The sequence below is a fragment of the Leptonotus elevatus genome, chromosome 9 (assembly GCF_054856555.1).
Source record: "Leptonotus elevatus isolate MCC_2025b chromosome 9, RoL_Lele_1.0, whole genome shotgun sequence".
Lineage (NCBI taxonomy): Eukaryota > Metazoa > Chordata > Actinopteri > Syngnathiformes > Syngnathidae > Leptonotus > Leptonotus elevatus.
In genome coordinates, this window is record NC_141247.1 from 1,372,115 (window position 1) to 1,390,104 (window position 17,990).

The 17,990-nt window shown below is 39.8% G+C and overlaps 1 protein-coding gene across 3 annotated transcripts in view; it reads right to left on the reverse strand.

The window, feature by feature from the left end:
- Window positions 1-1,331: 1,331 nt before the first annotated feature.
- Window positions 1,332-17,990, reverse strand: part of uvssa (UV-stimulated scaffold protein A) — a 90,597-nt gene continuing 73,938 nt past the window's right edge. For all 3 annotated transcript variants that reach the window (XM_086085047.1, XM_086085048.1, XM_086085046.1), the window contains 5 exons: window positions 12,791-12,919; window positions 12,517-12,700; window positions 7,524-7,629; window positions 1,722-1,899; window positions 1,332-1,609 (listed from right to left, as the gene is read on the reverse strand). In XM_086085047.1, the coding sequence (XP_085941173.1) occupies window positions 1,516-1,609; window positions 1,722-1,899; window positions 7,524-7,629; window positions 12,517-12,700; window positions 12,791-12,919 (691 nt within the window). In that variant the 3' untranslated portion in view covers window positions 1,332-1,515. The remainder of the gene's footprint in view (window positions 1,610-1,721; window positions 1,900-7,523; window positions 7,630-12,516; window positions 12,701-12,790; window positions 12,920-17,990) is intronic.

Sequence of the window (17,990 nt, forward strand, 5' to 3'; positions counted from 1 at the left end):
AAAAAGTTCACAAAAGTAAAGCTTCATCTCCAGATTATTACGTCCAACAATGTGCAGAAAAGCACTGTGTCTGTGTGCTAACGACAACTTTATTTATCATAGAATAACAAACGCAATGACATGACACTGCACTGTGTGCTTACTGTTTGCTTGTGGTTATTCTCATTCATCCACCTCATTTATTTCTCAATCATTACTGTAGTAATATGTGTTGAAAATGTGGAGTGGACTGTAGCTAAAGGTGAATCTGAGTGATATTAAACATTGTTTTTTATTTTGATAAATGAAAAAAAATTATATATATTTTTTTATTATTTGCGGCGTTTCGGTTTTCGGCCAAGCATTTCTCTCTTTCATTCCAAAATTTTCATTTCAGTGCATCCCTAGGTGTGACATGTTACAGATGTGGAAGGCAGGGACATATAGCCCGAGTGTAGAGAGCACTGTTACCACACCCCTGATGGACGCAGCCAACTCTGCCCCAGTCGTCAGAGGAGGGTACTGCCCCTCCATCACCTCATCCTTTAAATGCTTAGAGCCCATGGTTGATGGGGCAACCATGGGCCAGCACCAAGGCCCGCCAATACGAGATGAGCAGACAACTGAGCAGGGGGTGGTCCCCCCTCTGGTGGGCCTCAGAAATTAGGGTGAAGTGGATGTTAATGGATTAATGTGCAGAGCTCTCATCGACTCTGGCTCTCAGGTGACAAGCATCACACACAAATATTGGCGTGAGCACCCCATTCTTGGAGAGCAAAACCTATTCCTATTGAGGGAGCTGGGGGTCAGCCTGTGCCGTACTATGGTGTCATTCACATTGATCTTACAGTGATGAGTAATGAGCTCAAGGCCGTGCCCACATATGTTGTTCCTGACTGAGTACCGCTCCTCAGTCCCGCTGCTTGTGTATATATATATATATATATATATATATATATATATATATATATATATATATATATATATATATATATATATATATATATATATATATATATATATATATATATATATATATATATATATATATATATACATACATATATATATATACATATATATATATATATATATATATATATACATATATATACATATATATATATATATACATATATATATATATATATACATATATATATATATACATATATATATATATATATATATATATATATATATATATACACATATATATATATATATATATATATATACATATATATATACGTATATATATATACATACATATATATATATATATACATACATATATATATATATATATATATATGTATATATATACATATACATACATATACATACACACACATTATATATATATAAAAGGTGAGATTTTTATTGTTTACTTTTCTGGAACTGCTGCTGCATGTCAATTACAGGTAAATTAAACTGCAGGTAAATTAAACTGAATTGAAACAAAATTACAATTACAGTAAAATTACTGATCAATTATATAATAATACAAAAAATGGAGAGAGAGAAATCCCAATGTCAGTTGAGCGCATAGTTGAACTGGTTGGAAAACTTTTCCTGTTTTTTGCTGTCAACTTTACTCATCATCTGAGCAGCTCTACGCATGGCGCTCCTACGGGGAAAAAGTAGAGGTTGAGAAAACAAGAAAAATTACCAACAACTAGAACAACCATTGCTATTTAAGCCAATATTAGATCATGAGATAAGACCAGAAAATAACCTACTTGTTGAATATCCGTTTCTCAAGCCGAGCCCGTGATGTGTTGGCACTGTCCTTCAGATTGCTGAGATTGGGGTATTTATTATTCTTCTTTCTTTTGCCCCGTTTATCCATTCTGTCAGAACCAAGATTTTGTCCTGTTTCAATCTCAATGTCCCGAACTAGCTCTGCATCATGCCAGTCTACAACACATAAAACAGATCAGATAAAAAAATTTGGGGTGGGCAAATAATACTCATAACTAAAACATTCTGTCAAATTCATTTTAGTTAATTGGTTGGTTAGTTAGTTTGGGCATGGTACTTTTCATTCCAGACAAAACATTTGCATTTACATCCAATATTTTTTAAAGTACATACCCCTCTGTACTTTACAACAAACAAATAGGGTTGTAATGGTTTTCGTATTCGTCCCAAACCGTTTCGGTTTGAACGTCACAATTCGGTGCATACACTCGGACAACAAATAAGCAAGTTCATTGCAGTATCCCTACTCCAAACCAGGTGGAAGTAACGTGCCTAAATCAGTTTGCCAACTGACAGTAAAAAAAAAAACATGAAGAAAGAAAACATATTTTCTATGACAACAAACGGACATGATAGTTTCCCTCCCCCCACACACTTGATCAATGGTCATTTGCATGTTTGTTTACATATAAGTTACGCATAAATATGCGAACATTGATTTTGATGGCATGAGTCCATTTCCCCCCCCAAAAAAGATTATATTAACACTCATGTTGGTTGCCCCTCATTCTCTCACTTATTACATTTGAGACACTGTAGAATATTTTCTTCAGCATATTCTTACTTCTACATCTGCTATGGAGTTTTTGGGACTGTCAGACCTTTTAAAATCAAAAAGTTCATTTCAACACAGATGCTCAGGCTCATAGAATCCATACACAAGTGTAAGTAAAACTGTATAAGAAATTAATTATCAGAACCCCAATACTGGAAAAAAAAGGTTCAGATCCCAATAATATCAATAACCATCTCAAATCTCTTATTTCTTACAACAATCTTGGCAAAAAAATGGTTGCCTCACAGCTCCACTCTCACCTTACCTCCAATAATCTCTATGAACAAGGACTCCAGGTGGCGGAGTGGTACCGTCACTTGCCTCCGATGCAGGTTGGTGTGGGTTCGCTTGCCCGCCTAGGAGACCATGTTTGTATGTGTGCGTGTTTGTGTCAATGAGTGCAAAAAATAAAATAAATAAATAAAAAGCTCTATGAACAATTTCAGTCTGGTTTCCGTCATCTCCTCCTACTGGCCAGACTAACATTGGCATGACAAACACACCTCTTCACTGATTCAGTTCTCGTACCGTTTGTTCAAATTACATCATTCAAATCCCATCCGTTCCTTGTATATTGTGGTAAGGGTTTGGCTGAGGACCCTTCCTCTTTATCATCTACATTCTACCTCTTGGCAATATATTTTGCAAATTCAATTAACATTTTCACTGTTATGCGGATGACACCCAGCTCTACCTCTCGAGTGTCAGTAAGGTTGGTAACCTTACTGCCACTCGCCCTCCTCCTTCCCTTACTGACTGTTTCTCTGAACTCAAACACTGATTCTCATCCAACTTTCTACAACTCAACTGTAATACAATTGAAACCCTATTAATAGGTACTAAGTCCACTCTAGCCAAAACCGACAGTTTTTCCATTACATTTGACACTTCCTCTGTTTCCCTCAAGTTAAGAGTCTGGGTGTCATCATCTACTATAGAACACTATTTTCAATAGAGATCCGGACGTCACATGACTATTTCTCTGAACACATCCCCTCTGGCAGGAAAGTAGCAGCGCAGCATTATGGACTACAATGGCGTGAAGGGATAAAACTAGCGTTTATCAGTCAACTTTTAGCCCAAGAGCAATGACAGTCACTTTGATGAAAAGGACATGATATACATGCGGTGGACAGGTTGGATTGCCGATGAAGTGTCAAGAGTGCTTTTTTTTCTCAACTCGTCGACGCTGCTACGTGTAATTACATCCTCTCTTGCCGATGAGTTCCTTCAAATCTGATCATAAAAAGGCTTAGCAAGTTTGTACAATCTGGACTAATTTCCCTTTTATGTGTGGTCAAAATGCCATCGAAGTTAGCAGTTCCATGCAAGTCTTGCAGTGTTATTTAGGGACGTTAGCAACTAAGCAGCTGCTAATTGGGCCGCGGCTGCCATCATTTATGCCGTAAAAAGTCTTCTTTATGTTGTTGGTTAGTTATTAAATTCAACTGTGTAATATCTATTAAACTGTAGCAGCACAAATGAACGAAACAGATTATTTCCCCCACATTTTGTGTGTGGTAACAGTTAGCATCTGTTGATTCAGCCACCATGTTCAATGTGCTCCATTGGCTATGCATTGATTCCTCTTTTGGTAGCCTGGAGCATGCTCGATCCTTTATTTTGCCTCTTCTTGTGGCAGCTGGTCCACAACAGCTGTCAATCATTGTTAAAGTGTGGTGTTTGCCGTTAACTGAAAGTGACAGGCGCGTTTTCTTTGCTGCCAAAATGGCTGCGCTAATGCCCATTTTAGGACGCGTGATGTCAACATCCGGATCTCTATCACACATAAATAACATCACCCGATCTGCATATTTCCATTTCCGTAACATTAATCCCTCCATGCCTTGCCCCAACCATACATAGCAATCTTCCACACTCTTTTACGGAAGTTTCAGTCTGGCCTGCTCTCTATCCCAAAGATTGAACTGCGGAAAAATAAGTTTAATGTTTTGGAAGTGTGTCCAGTTATTCTGTGGCTTTCGAGAAAAAGAAAGGAAGATGAAAATTAAATACAAGAACTAAGAACGTCGAGAATGTGTAAAGAAAATAAACTCAAAAACGAACACTCTTTAGCCATCCCAGATGGGGTCTCTCTGTTTGTTTTTATAAGTGTGTGTCTGAGTAGGGGGCAGAGTGCAGACCACACACATGACCACAAACATAGGGGGTCTTTAGTTTAGTTAGTACAGAGACAGTGCACCTTTGAGAGGGAATACTAATTCAATAAATGAAAAATATATATATTTTAATTTTAGTAATAATACCTCAAAGGAAAATACACCTTACACTCAGCTGTACATAATTTGTTGCGGAGACTTATACAAGGGTAATGCAAAGTAGTCAGAAAGCAAACAAGCATCGTTTCAGCCTATTTGCCTTTTTTTTAATTAAATTAAATTTATTATTATTATTTATTTACTTTTTATTATTGATGTAGCAGAACTTGAACAGTAAGCTACTAGTTATTCATGCATGCATTGTGATAGCACGAGTCAGTTCAATCATTGTCACATGGCATATTGTGCACTGGTGAAATTATCAAAAAAAAATCTCGAAACCTGTTCCTCATAATGCAAATAAAAGAGGTACAGTAGACCCCCGCTATTTGAGTGGGAGAGGGACAAGTATGCATTACGGGTTCTGTGCTGGTTGACCGGGATGGGATCCGGGGAGGACCATCACCTTGAAGTTGCCGCCATGCAGATAGCTGCTCCGACCAACCGGGCTGGATTAGGATGAGCACCCACTTCCCTGACGTCTTCTTGCTGTGCTCCAATTTCTTCAATGGACTTTCGCACTATTCTAGTTAATAATGTTTAGTATCACAAACTATGTACATTTTTGCCCATTTGGCATCCATTGCAGACTGATCATCCTGGAAGGGGGATTACCACATTTGAGGTCCCTTCTCAATGTTTCTCATTTTTTGCCTGTTCTGAGTTTTTCCTTGCTCTCTTGTGGTTGTAGTCTGTCAACTGCGGGTATGTGAAGCCCTTTGAGACTCTTGCATGATTAAGAGATAAATAAATAAACTTGACTTGACTTGACTGGCATGGCCAGTGAATAGAAAATCTGCATATAATTGACAGCCACTGAAATGCATTGGGGGATTTTTTTTTCCATAAAAAATTATTTAAAACAAAATGGCGGGGGAAAAAACAACAACAAAAGACAAAATATAGAACTTGCATTGGCTTCCGGTCCACTTCAGATGCGATTTCAAGGTTTTTGTTACTCGCATATAAATTATTACACGGTTCAGCGCCTTCCTATCTTGTTGATCTAGTAGTACTGTACGCGCCGACCCGAAACCACCGTTCCCATTTAGTATTTTGGTGATCCCAAAAGCCAAAAAGAAGTCAGCAGGTTCAAGAGGCGTTATCGGCTCCAGTGCTCTGGAATGCTCTACCCTTGGAAATCAGAGCTGCTACCTCTCTGTAGAAACGTTTATATCTCGCCTTAAGACTTATTTTTACACTTTTGCATTTGGCTGAACTACGTTGGCCTGTTTGACAGCTGCTTCACTTTTTTGCTCCCTCCTGCCCGGCTTGGAGAGGGATTTAGGTATTAATTGGATGATGCTGTAGATTCTATACCAGCTGACCGGGACAGGCCCTGAAGCAGGATACCACCTTGTTGAGTTGATGCTATGGAGATTTCTGCATTGACTAGGGGCCAGGCTTGGAGGAGCCACTTCTCTGACGGCGTCCTCTTGCAGTGTTTCAAATCCTTAAATGAACTCTCGCACTATTATAGTTAACATTATATAGCACCATATTGTTTAATAGTTTTTTCCTTGGACAAGGAAAAAAGCTAAGGCTCTGGAACTTTATAAGCTTTTTAAGCTTTATAAGCTAATAAGCTTTTTAAATTGTTATAATTATTAAGGGCTATATGAATAAATGTGACTAGAAAAAATGATTCCCCCCAAAATTTGCAATTGAATAGCCAAACTGATAACTTTTTGGAAGGTGTGCTCCAAGTTAAATGTGGTCTCTGATTAACCAGCATTTAACTCATTCACTCCAAGCATTTTTCACTGAAGAAACCCCCTTTGCTCCCGGCGGTTTTACTGGATTTTGTCGGATTTTGCAAGGTCCACAGAATATTCTGTTCTATTGCTACAAAAACATGGAACCTACCAAAAGAAAGACTAGAGTATCTTCTTTCATCAGGAAAAAGAAGGTATATTTGTATCTGTTTCTGTTTTGCAGTAATTAGAATCATCATTATTCACAAACCTGTTGAAAACATTGGGAAAAAGCTTGTTGCAACATGGACCTGGCTGATCGCTTATACTCTGCTTTCACCTGCTAGCCGTTTTTTGTAATAACTACCATTGCTTTAAAAAAAAAAAAAAAACATAACAAAACAAATATATTTTTGGGAGTACAGGACAAAGTATTAAAAAACGTATTTATACGTTTATACTATTTCATACCCTCTCGCTCAATCACTCTTGGGTTATGCAGCAGACAACTACCCGTCCACCAATGCTGTGGTTAGAACTTTAACAGGCAGTTGATGCTTGGAATCCCTCCAATATGATGGAGTTAAAACAATTCTGCGAAGAACAGTAGTCCAAAATTCCATGTAGGGATGTGACTTATCACCAGCTATCACAAATACTTGATTTCAGTTATTGCTGCCAAGGGTGGCACAACCTGTTGTTTGCCAATCGGTTGAGGGACAATTCATTTGTCACATAGAGCCAGATAATATTTTTCCCCTATTAATAAAGTATTTCTTCATTTACTGTAGAAACAGCATTTACTTTAGTTACCTTTGTGAGGTATTAAAATGAGTTTGATGATCCGAAACATTTAAGTGTGATAAATATGGGAAATAAAAAATATAGAAAATAAGACTGAAGACTCCCATGACAGTGTGTCTGGACAATAACTAGTAGGAATGGATCAATGAATAATAATAGGCTACAACCATTTTCTAAACTTTTTTTTTTAAAGATTGTTTTCCATCTCCTATCTTTACTTGTACTTACCATTTTTCTTTGTCTTCCTCCTATCCTGCTCTTCTCTCTGACGGTCCTCATCGTTGCAGGGCAGACCCTTCACATCTCGCGGAACAATACGGCCATGGAAAGGGCACTAGAGAACACAGTGTGTTGAGTGACATATCAAAAGCAAAATTGAGCACTGAAAAACCATACCAGTAATGAGCTCTAACTCTTGGATACTTAACTCATCTTGCAAAGAATATCATTTAACATTTTAGATTTAATAAATCATCACCATAATCATAAGGGAACTAAAAATGCATTCATTATTTGTTTTAGTTCTCACTTTACAGCAACTGCTATAACACGGACAAGAAGCATTTACAGGTTTGGGAAGTTGAAGTTGCGTAATTTGATTGGATTTTTATTGTAATCATAGTCTGTCTGCAACAAATCCCAGAAATATATCATCAGAGCACACATCTTTCACACGTGCATGAGGAGAGAGGTAGAGCTGTCAACCAATCACCACCTTGTGATTAGACGGATCAGCTCTTGTGGACATATGACTTGGCAGATTCCCATCTGTTCAATTGTTCAACACATCAAAGTGCTGAAAAGGTTACAGGTCACCAAAGAACACACTGTCTGGCCTCAAGGGAAATAGTGCACATTTTTTTGATTGTAGACAACAACATTGTTCTTTTGGGTTTTAGGATCGACCTGGAAGGAATCATGTAGCAAATCTTGTTCTGAATCATTGCCATGTAATTAGCTTTTTTTTATTATTAGCAACCGGGGGGAAAAAAAATCATTTTTTTAAATTTATTTTAATTTTATTTTATTTATATTATTGTGTGAATGCTGAAAGCATTCCATTGTGTAAATTTTTTTTGTCCCGTTTCAACACCCACATAATACATTCGATTTACATCATTCCAATTTAAACTTGCTCCAAATATTCACTCTTCATAATTCAGGGTTTTTCCTATGTAGAAAATTTGGTGGCAACCGCCACCACCTAATTTGCTCGCCGCTTCCAGCCTGAGCGACTGATATAGCTCAACACAGCCGCAGCGCTCCAGCTTGGCAGCAACGTATTTTAACTGCAATTGCAGCGTTGCACCATTATGGAGGTGCTATATCAACAGCAGTGCACCGGAACAACCAGAGAAGTTCAAGTTCAAATTTGTGTCCCCGTAGGGCAATTATGGTTGCAGCAACAGTGAAAAACATTTAAGACAATCAAAACATAAAGAACTAAGAGCATAGAAGGTTCAAGAAAATACAGTGTATACTGGCAAAAGAATCAACACGACCGAAGCAATACCGAAGCAACGCCCATACATGACGGGGAGAGTGCAATCAGTGCAAACAGCAATTTCTATATAAATAGAATACTCATACCAAATCAAGCAATTCAATAGAAATCAATGAAAAAAAATCAATCAGGTACAACTCCTCTCCCAACCGGAGTTCAAGAGAGAAATGGCTGAAGGGACAAAGGAATGCTTGTACCTGTTGCTTTTAATCCTCGGAAATTTAAACCGAGATCCAGACGGCAACATCTCAAACTCAAGATACAAGATGCATTGGCTTTCCTCGATACTTGCCTGTTGAACAAATCTGTAAGTGAGCTTTGATGAACTCCCAATATTAACCTGCTTGTATTAATTATTTTGCTCAGTCCATTTTTTGATTTGGTGTTAAGGTTGCTAAACCAGCAGAGAAGAAAGAAAATCAACACAGATTTAATGTATGATTTATAAAATAAAATCATCAAGGACTTATTGATGTGGAACTTGGAAAGTTTCCTCAGACAGGACAGTCGTTGCTGGCCTTTTTTTTTTTTTTGGAAGATTGTCTGAGTGGCAAGTAAAATTTTACTTATTGTCCAAGATTGTCCCAAGATTTTTATAGCTCTCAACAGTGTCTACTGTCTGGCCTTTAATAATGGTTTGCTTTTTGGAGATTTGGGGTTTCTTTCTGAAATCAATGCACATTTTACTTAGTTTTTTGTACATTTAATTGCAGGAAGGTCTTATCGCACCAATCCAAAAAATCATCAACCACAGGGCCATGGGAATCCTCATTGTCCTTAAGGAGACTAACTATTACAGAATCATCTGCAAATTTCAACATGAATCTGTTCTCATACAGACTACGGCAATCGTCAGTATAAATAATATAGAGGAGAGGGGAAAGGACACAGCCCTGTGGAGACCCAGTGGATGATGAAAGCTCCACCGACATGAATCCATTCACCTTCACTCTCTGCGTTCTGGCAGTTAAAAAAATAATAAAAAATCCAGCTAACAGTGTTAAAATCTAGATTGAAATTGTTAAGAAGTTTATCAATTAAAATGTGGGGCGGGATAGTGTTAAAAGCAGACGAAAAATCTGCAAATAGCAACTGGTAACTGTTTTTTGTTGCCTTCAAGATGTTTTAAGACCCAGTCTAATAAAGTGGCAGTGGCATCCTCAACTCCCCGACCAGCCCTATAGGCGAACTGTAACGGGTCAAGTAGATGTTCAATCTTTGCATGATGATCTGTCTTTATCAGTTTTTCAAAAGACATCATAACAAGGGAAGTTAGAGCCACGGGTCTGAAGTCATTAAAAACTTAATTTAATTCAGTTAAATTAATTCTAGCCACGGGTATCACTGTGGACTGCTTCCAGCACCTAGGCACCCTCTGTTGGTCAAAAGAGAGCTGGAAGATGTAACAAAAAATAGGTGCTAGTTTTCTGCATAGAAACAAATTAGTTGATCACTTATATTATCGGGGCCTGGGTTTTTTCCAACTTTAGAATGTTTAAAAGATTTAGCCACAGAAGAGACATCAAACGGAACATGGCCAGCGCAAGATAATTAGTTTTTCAGGTTCAAAATCACATTGCTAAAATCATAACGGTCAAAGCTTATTTGCTAATTGATTATCAGAGTTAAAAGCAGCAAGAGCCACCTTGAAGAAACTTGTTTTTACTTTACTGTACTGAAGAAGATGGAGCAACCATTGCACACGTTTCGAGTCAGAGGTGGCACACTCCACCGATCGCCAAAGTCATAAAAACACAGTATATACAATAAACATAATAGTGTTTTACAACATCGCTGAACAATATTTACAATTTACTATGTACTAGTGGATGATTTTAATGATTGTAGTAAAAAAAAAAAAAAACGCAAGTCGTGGCAGACGGCACAACACCGGGCCATCCACTTAAATAAGCGCTCAAGCAAGCCGCAGCACAGAGCCTCCCGCTCGGCCGTCCCATGGTCATGGCTCCAGCTATGGCGGCTTTAGAGACTGCAGAAAGCCTTCATCTGCCCGGTGAGTGAGGTCGACTAGACGTTGACTCTTCACGGCCAAAATGAATGAGACTGCTGGTGTGTTCCATTTGATCTATATGTCAAAGCTTATGTGCGTTTGATGGGCTATACTTTAAAACGTCGCCATATCATGCAAAGGAAATTCATATTTTGAATCCTGTCCGATATTTCCCACTTGTGAAATGAATGAATGCTGTAACGTGATAATAGTCATATTCTTATTGGAACTATTATTATCATTATAATCATCATCATCATTATTATTATTATTGGAACATGGGAGTATTATATGTTGGCTGCAAAAAATTTAAGCAAGTCAGTTAATTCACAGAATACATGCACGTCATGGCGTATGGTCAGGATTAAGGATGTTCGACTTTGGTACCACTTTTTTTCCCACCGATACTCAACCCTTTAGTAGTCACCGATACTGATACCAGATACCGATACCACTAGTAAATAAAATTCCCCACCCAAAAATGACAGATGATTTTAAAGAAGGACCTTTATACCCCCAATATATAATTTTTCCTTAAAGTGACGACACCATGGTATTTTAAGCCCTTCCACAGTTAACTATAGGCATATAATGATGAAGTCTTACCTTTGACACAATCGCAATGTAATTTCTTAAGAAATATGAGTTATTTCGGTGGCTATTTTTCTTACCCGGAAGTCAAACGCTCGGTTCAGTAAAACCCCGCCTCTCCCCCTGTGGCTGCCTCGCCCCTCCCATGACGTCTCCGAGCCGGCTGCTTCGCGCAACGCAACGGCCACGAAACATTCAGATATGTTTTAAGCCGATTTTCAAAATGGACTCTAAATTTCACGGGCTTCTAGATCTCTGCGTTTGGTCACGCAAGTCATCAATTCTTGAATAAACATTTGAAAAAAACGGGTCCTTGCCGCAAGAAATCGTGGAAGAGGAGGGGAGCAGAGAGGTTAGAGGAAAGGAGGAGGAGAAAAAAAAACACCATAGAGAATCGCGAACCCGCGCCCTATTACGTATGGGGCAAGCGCACTATCCACTACACCATCCATTCATTTAAATTCATTAGCGCAAATCTTTTACTTGTAGTTTACACCAGTGTCAGCCAATGGATTTTAAGACAGCCAACTGTCATTTCATTGCACTTTGGCATCGCAAATGTGAAGAATAATTGATTGCTTTGAATTCATTTGGACAGAATGTTTATTGATAAAGGCTACTTTTGTCATTATCCCATGGAGGGAGGTCTCAGAGAAAGTGGGCGTGCGTTTAGTCCGCAGAGGCGGTGCAGGAGTAGTGTTGCACGCAATGACGTCAAATCGCGCCAATAGCTCATTTTCTCAGGTGGGAGGGGCTGGTGCTTGGAGAGCAGAATAAACTAGAATTTCTCATACAGGGGAGAATGGAGGAAAACACAACTTTGGTCATGTTTTTGGTGAGGAATTAGCATTTTAACATGGCTAAGAGCTCCAAAAAGTTGATTTTTCATGTTGCAGTCCCTTTAACATTGCATGAAATTAATGGCAATTCATCTAATTTCTAGTTCCTGATCGTAAAACGGCTGCAGGGGGGCGGCCGATAATGGTATCGTCACCACCGCGAGTACCAATACCTTCAAATAAGACTGCATTGGCACGATAGCTGGTATCGGTAGTCGGCCATTATGTCAGGATGGTACCACCTCTGGGACTACACTTTTTATTTCGTTCCCTTACCTTCAATCGGTCCTGTCTCTTACACATCTTGCCATTGCCTAGTGGTGCATTACAATAATGGCTGACAGGAGTGAATTGCCCAGGAAAAGAGATGTATCTGCATCTGCTCTCAGCCTTAAGCTCCTTGTTTTCCATCTCTTCTTCCACATCAGCTGGAACCCAGAATTGATGCTGAGAGGCCAATCTGAGAACGAAACACAAGAAGTTTTTATACAGATACAAATGCTACAGTTTCAACATGTTTGTCCAGTTTGAAATGTTCCAGGTATGTTACTTTGTGATCTTGCCAGAGTTAGGTTGCTCCTGGCCCCAGTAATACAAATCCAAACCAAATGGAACCACCGGAGCTTTCAAAGTTGTTTGGTCTTTGTTGAACTGAGTTGAACTGGGTTCAGAAGAGCTACTGCAAGAAGAAAAAAATAATAAAACCATTTTTTAACCATGCTGATTTTAATCCGTGAAACTCATTGCAAGATGCGTTTTTGTATTGCCACATTACAACAAAGAACCGAATAATAAACACTGGATTGCATGAAAGAAAAAAATATCCAAGTGAAAGGTCTGATAAAATGTGTTGAAACGTTGATACTGAGCTTCAGCTACCCAAAGAACAAGATAAATGAGATGTCTAAAAGGGAAGGGTAGTTGTTTGATGTCTTTGGGAAGAGTGGACTTTTAATGTATAGTAAATAGTGAAGATGGGGTGCTGCTGACCTCGACTCGGGACGTGGTAAGTCAGTGGGGAGAATACTTCTAAGACCTCAATTCCACCGACACGTCTTCCTTTGAGGAAGCTAAGTCTGGGGACTCTGAGGTGGGCTCTCCTATCTCGGGGTTCGAGGTCACGGAGGTGGTTGGAAAGCTCCTCGGTGGCAGGGCCCCGGGGGTGGATGAGATCCGCCCGACGTTCCTAAAGGCTCTGGATGTTGTAGGGCTGTCGTGGTTGACACGCCTCAACATTGCGTGAACATCGGGGCAGTGCCTCTGTATTACCAGACCGGGGTGGTGGTCCCCCTTTTTAAGAACAGGGACCGGAGGGTGTGTTCCAACTATAGAGGGATCACACTCCTCAGCCTCCCTGGTAAGGTCTTTTCAGGAGTGCTGGAGAGGAGGGTCCGTCGGGAAGTCGAATCTCGGATTCAGGAATAGCAGTGTTTTTTTCGTCCCGGCCGTGGAACAGTGGACCAACTCTATAGCCTTGGCAGGGTCCTCGAGGATGCGTGGAAGTTCGCTCAACCAGTCTATATGTGTTTTGTGGATTTGGAGAAGGCATTCGCCCGTGTCCCTCGGGGAGTCCTGTGGGGGGTGCTTTGAGAGTACGGGGTACCGAGTCACCTTATGCGGGCAGTTTGGTGTCAGAGTTTGGTCCGCATTGCCGGCAGTAAGTTGGATTTGTTTCCAGTGAGGGTTGGACTCTGCCAAGGCTGCCCTTTGTCTCTGATTCTGTTTATAACTTTTATGGACAGAATTTCTAGGCGCAACAGAGGCGTTGTGGGGGGTCCGGTTTGGTAGCCTCAGCATTGCATCTCTACTTTTTGCAGACTATGTGGTGCTGTTGGCTTCATCAACCCGTGATCTCAAACTCACAGTGGAGCGGTTCGCAGCCGAGTGTGAAGCGGTTGGGATGAAAATCAGCACCTCCAAATCCGAGACCATGGTACTCAGTCGGAAAAGGGTGGAGTGCCCTCTCTGGGTCGGGGATGAGATCCTGCCCCAAGTGGAGGAGTTTAAGTATCTTAGGGTTTTGTTCATGAGTGAGGGCAGGATGGAGCGGGAGATCGAGAGGCGGATCGGTGCAGCGTCTGCAGTGATGCGGACTCTGTATCGGTCCATTGTGGTGAAGAAAGAGCTGAGCTGAAAGGTGAAACTCTCGATTTACCAGTTGATCTACGTTCCTACCTTCACCTACGGTCACGAGCTGTGGGTTGTGACCGAAAGGACAAGTGGCCGGAATGAGTTTCCTCCATAGGGAGTCCGGGCTCTCCCTTAGAGATAGGGTGAGAAGCTTGGTCATCCAGGAGGGACCCAGAGTCGAGCCGCTGCTTCTCCGCATTGAGAGGAGCCAGCTGAAGTGGCTCGGGCATCTGGTTCGGATGCCTCCTGGACGCCTCCCTGGACAGTCTCACCGGCAGGAGGCCCCGGGGACGACCCAGGACACGCTGGAGAGACGTTGTCTCTCGGCTGGCCTTGGAACGCCTTGGGATTCTGCCGGTGGAGCTGGTTGAAGTGGCTGGGGAGAGGGAAGTCTGGAAGCTGCTGCTACTGCGACCCGACCTCGGATAAGCGGCAAAAGATAGATGGATGGATGGAGTATATGTATATATAGGCCCATTTGTAAGGTTAGTTAACCTGGTAAAATAAGGCACAATGTGGTTAAGGGGAAATAACCTTTTATTTTATTTTTGGGCAAATATACGTGTTCCAAATAATTATGCAAATAGTGTTTTTTTTCAGATTTTCCTAAAATGTTGATGCAAATGTGTGACCTAATATCCAAGACATCAGAGTGTAATTTGATTTTTTTTTAACAAACTCCCCAATAGTAACAGTATTTTTTTTTCAAAAACAATTTTATTTTTTTTATGTTTCCAAACTCACTTCTCCAAATTTATAGGCAAAACAGAGTTTCAAAGTATTTTCTAGGCTCTACATAAATCAAAATAGTCATTTGTTATATAAATAGTCATTTGTTATATTTGCAGCATTAGGAGGTCATACTAAAAGCTATTTCAGTCAAAAACATCTTGACAGGTCATGTTACATTTTAATACTTGACACATTGCATAGCAGCTATTTTTTTCTATTTTCTTCAATTCTTGCATCAGTTGAAATAGTTTTTGCAGATTCTCTGATTGAATTTATTTGCAAGATATCAGATAGCCTCCCAGAGCTACTGTTTGGATGTGAATTGCCTCCCACCGTAATAGACTTTTGCTTTCTCAACAGGATTGAGGCCCCTTTTATGCCCATAGCAGCAATTGATGCAGAGCTATTCCTTGCGTGAAACCGTTTACTCCAGGCTTTCGCACTCCTGGTCCTCGAGAGCCAAAGTCCTGCAGGTTTTAGATGTTTCAGTCCTCTAACACAGCTGAGCCATTTAAGCAGCTCATCAGCAAGCTCTATAGAAGCTTGATAATGATCCTGATCTGATCTGAATCAGCTGTGTTGGACAACAGAAACATCTAAAAACCTGCAGGACTCCGGCACTCAAGGACCAGGAGTGAGGAAGCCTGGGGTAGTGGATGGTTGGTGGATGGCCACCATGTCCTAACAAGGCTGCAACGACACAAGGTAGCAGAGTCATGTTTTAGGCTGGAATCATGGGGAGCACGCTGGACGGTCTCTGGAGGGTGCCTGCAGGTGTGACAATTACTTAATCAAAGTGTGAAGTTATTGACTGACCACTTTCTTGCATAGTACAAAATGTAGAATGGAGCTTTCCATAAAGGCCTCGATACATCTATTCAATGTTGGCCAAATGTGACTGACGCCTCCCACCTGTGGCGTCGGCACGTTGCATTGGAAAAATTACGTTAGTACACACTGCAACAGACGCCAATGATTGACTCCTTACAATCAGCGGCGGTAGTCACTATATCTCATTGTTAGAAAAAGGCAACCGGAAAGCTCTTCCGGGGGCGGGTTATGAAAACGTACACAATGCATACTCACGATGTATTCCCACGTGAAGCATTACTTTACAGAGATTAATATGTACTATAAAAGTAGTAATCTAGCGATGAATTATACTTCTCTTCTTTACGTCCAAATGCAAGGGTGATAATTAGGCATGGAACGAAACAAAAATTCCACAAGACGAGATGTCTCACGAGATTGAGTCCATGAGAATGAGAAAAGACGAGATTTTCGCAAGATTTGTAATATAAAATAAATTCTAATATAAATTTTCCAGTTTTCAAAATGTTTTCTTTTTATTGAGCAGATTGCAAGAAAATTAATGACTGAGCTCTAAAAGGCAAAAGTAAACATAAACAGAAGAGTCACTCTTGTTACAGGCTCATTTTTCAAATGCTGCTGCAATATTTGCACTTCTGGCTAAACAATAGGGATGGGAATTGAAAAGATTTTTATGATTTCTATTCCATTTTGAATTCTGCTTAATGACGATTTTTTATCGATGCTTTTTTGTAAAAAAAAAAAGGAAAATAAACAGGTAGATTAGCATGAACTCTGTTTTATGTCTTAATTGTCTTAAATGTTTAAAACTAACATGACCTTACAAACTCCACAGTCATAAGAGGTCCACACCAAATCCTAGGACTCCACAATGGTGAGAGACATGGCCCCAGACAATTTTTTAAATATATTTTTTGGAAAAAAATGTCTAATGTAGAAATTGACCAAATAGAACCTAGATTATTCTGTGGCAATTGCACAATAATGTCCAGTAACATCTTACCACTCATATCTGAACTGAGCACTCTTCCTGCCTGGCCCTGTGCGAGCACAGTCTGACATCCTTTGAGCCAGGCAGACTCTTTCGCATTGGTCACCAAATACAATGAAAGAGAAGACATTCCCTTGGTTGTATCTCACTGAGCGGCAAACGCTTGTGAGGCTGTGCGCGAGTATTGAGTGTTGTTTTTTCGTGGGAGTTCGTTCTAGCGAACGTCTTGGCACATTTTATAACATTGAATGAACCCTGATTAAGAAAAAACACTGTTATGTGTGCACACACCTGCAAGCCTGCGCCGCTCTGTCAGATACGGGCTTTAACATTAACAATTAGCAACAACATGTTCTACAACTAGACAAAGTGCAATTTCTGCAGAAATTGCGTGGGAATGCTGAAAATCTGAATGCTATGATTTGAATGCATGTGCTTAAATAATTTCAGTGAAATTATAATCCATTTCCTGATAAGATAGTCAGATGGTACCAAACCATCTAATGCGTTAACATGTGGTCCAAACGGGATTTGAACCCAGCTACTCTGTGGTGGCAGGCAATTGCTCTAACCACTGAGCTAACTTGACTTGTCCAAAATCATGGCTAAAGGTGTATTTATTTTGAAAAGTGTCATATGATGCTAAAAGCTATCATGCAATTAATCATTTCAGTTATATTATAATCCATTTCCTGATATGATAGTTGGTATACATGTATATCATTTAGCATAATGGCCATGGATATATTTGAAAAGTACGTCGGAGTAGGGATTTGAACCTGCGACCTCCTGGTTACTGGATAATACACTTTACCAACTGCGCCACTGAGCAGTATCAGACAACTGGTAATGATGATTGTTGAAGTTGTATGTATGGAAGTGGGCATGGAAAGTGGGACTTTGTAAATTTTCAATGTCAGTCCCATTGAAAATGAATGGGGAAAAGTTATTTAATTTTAAATTGTGTGAAAACTGTAAGTAATGTAGAATCAGATGATATATTCCCAGAAAGGTGTGATTTTTTTAAGCAAGTTGAAATTTGAACGGTGTAAATCGGATGTATTAT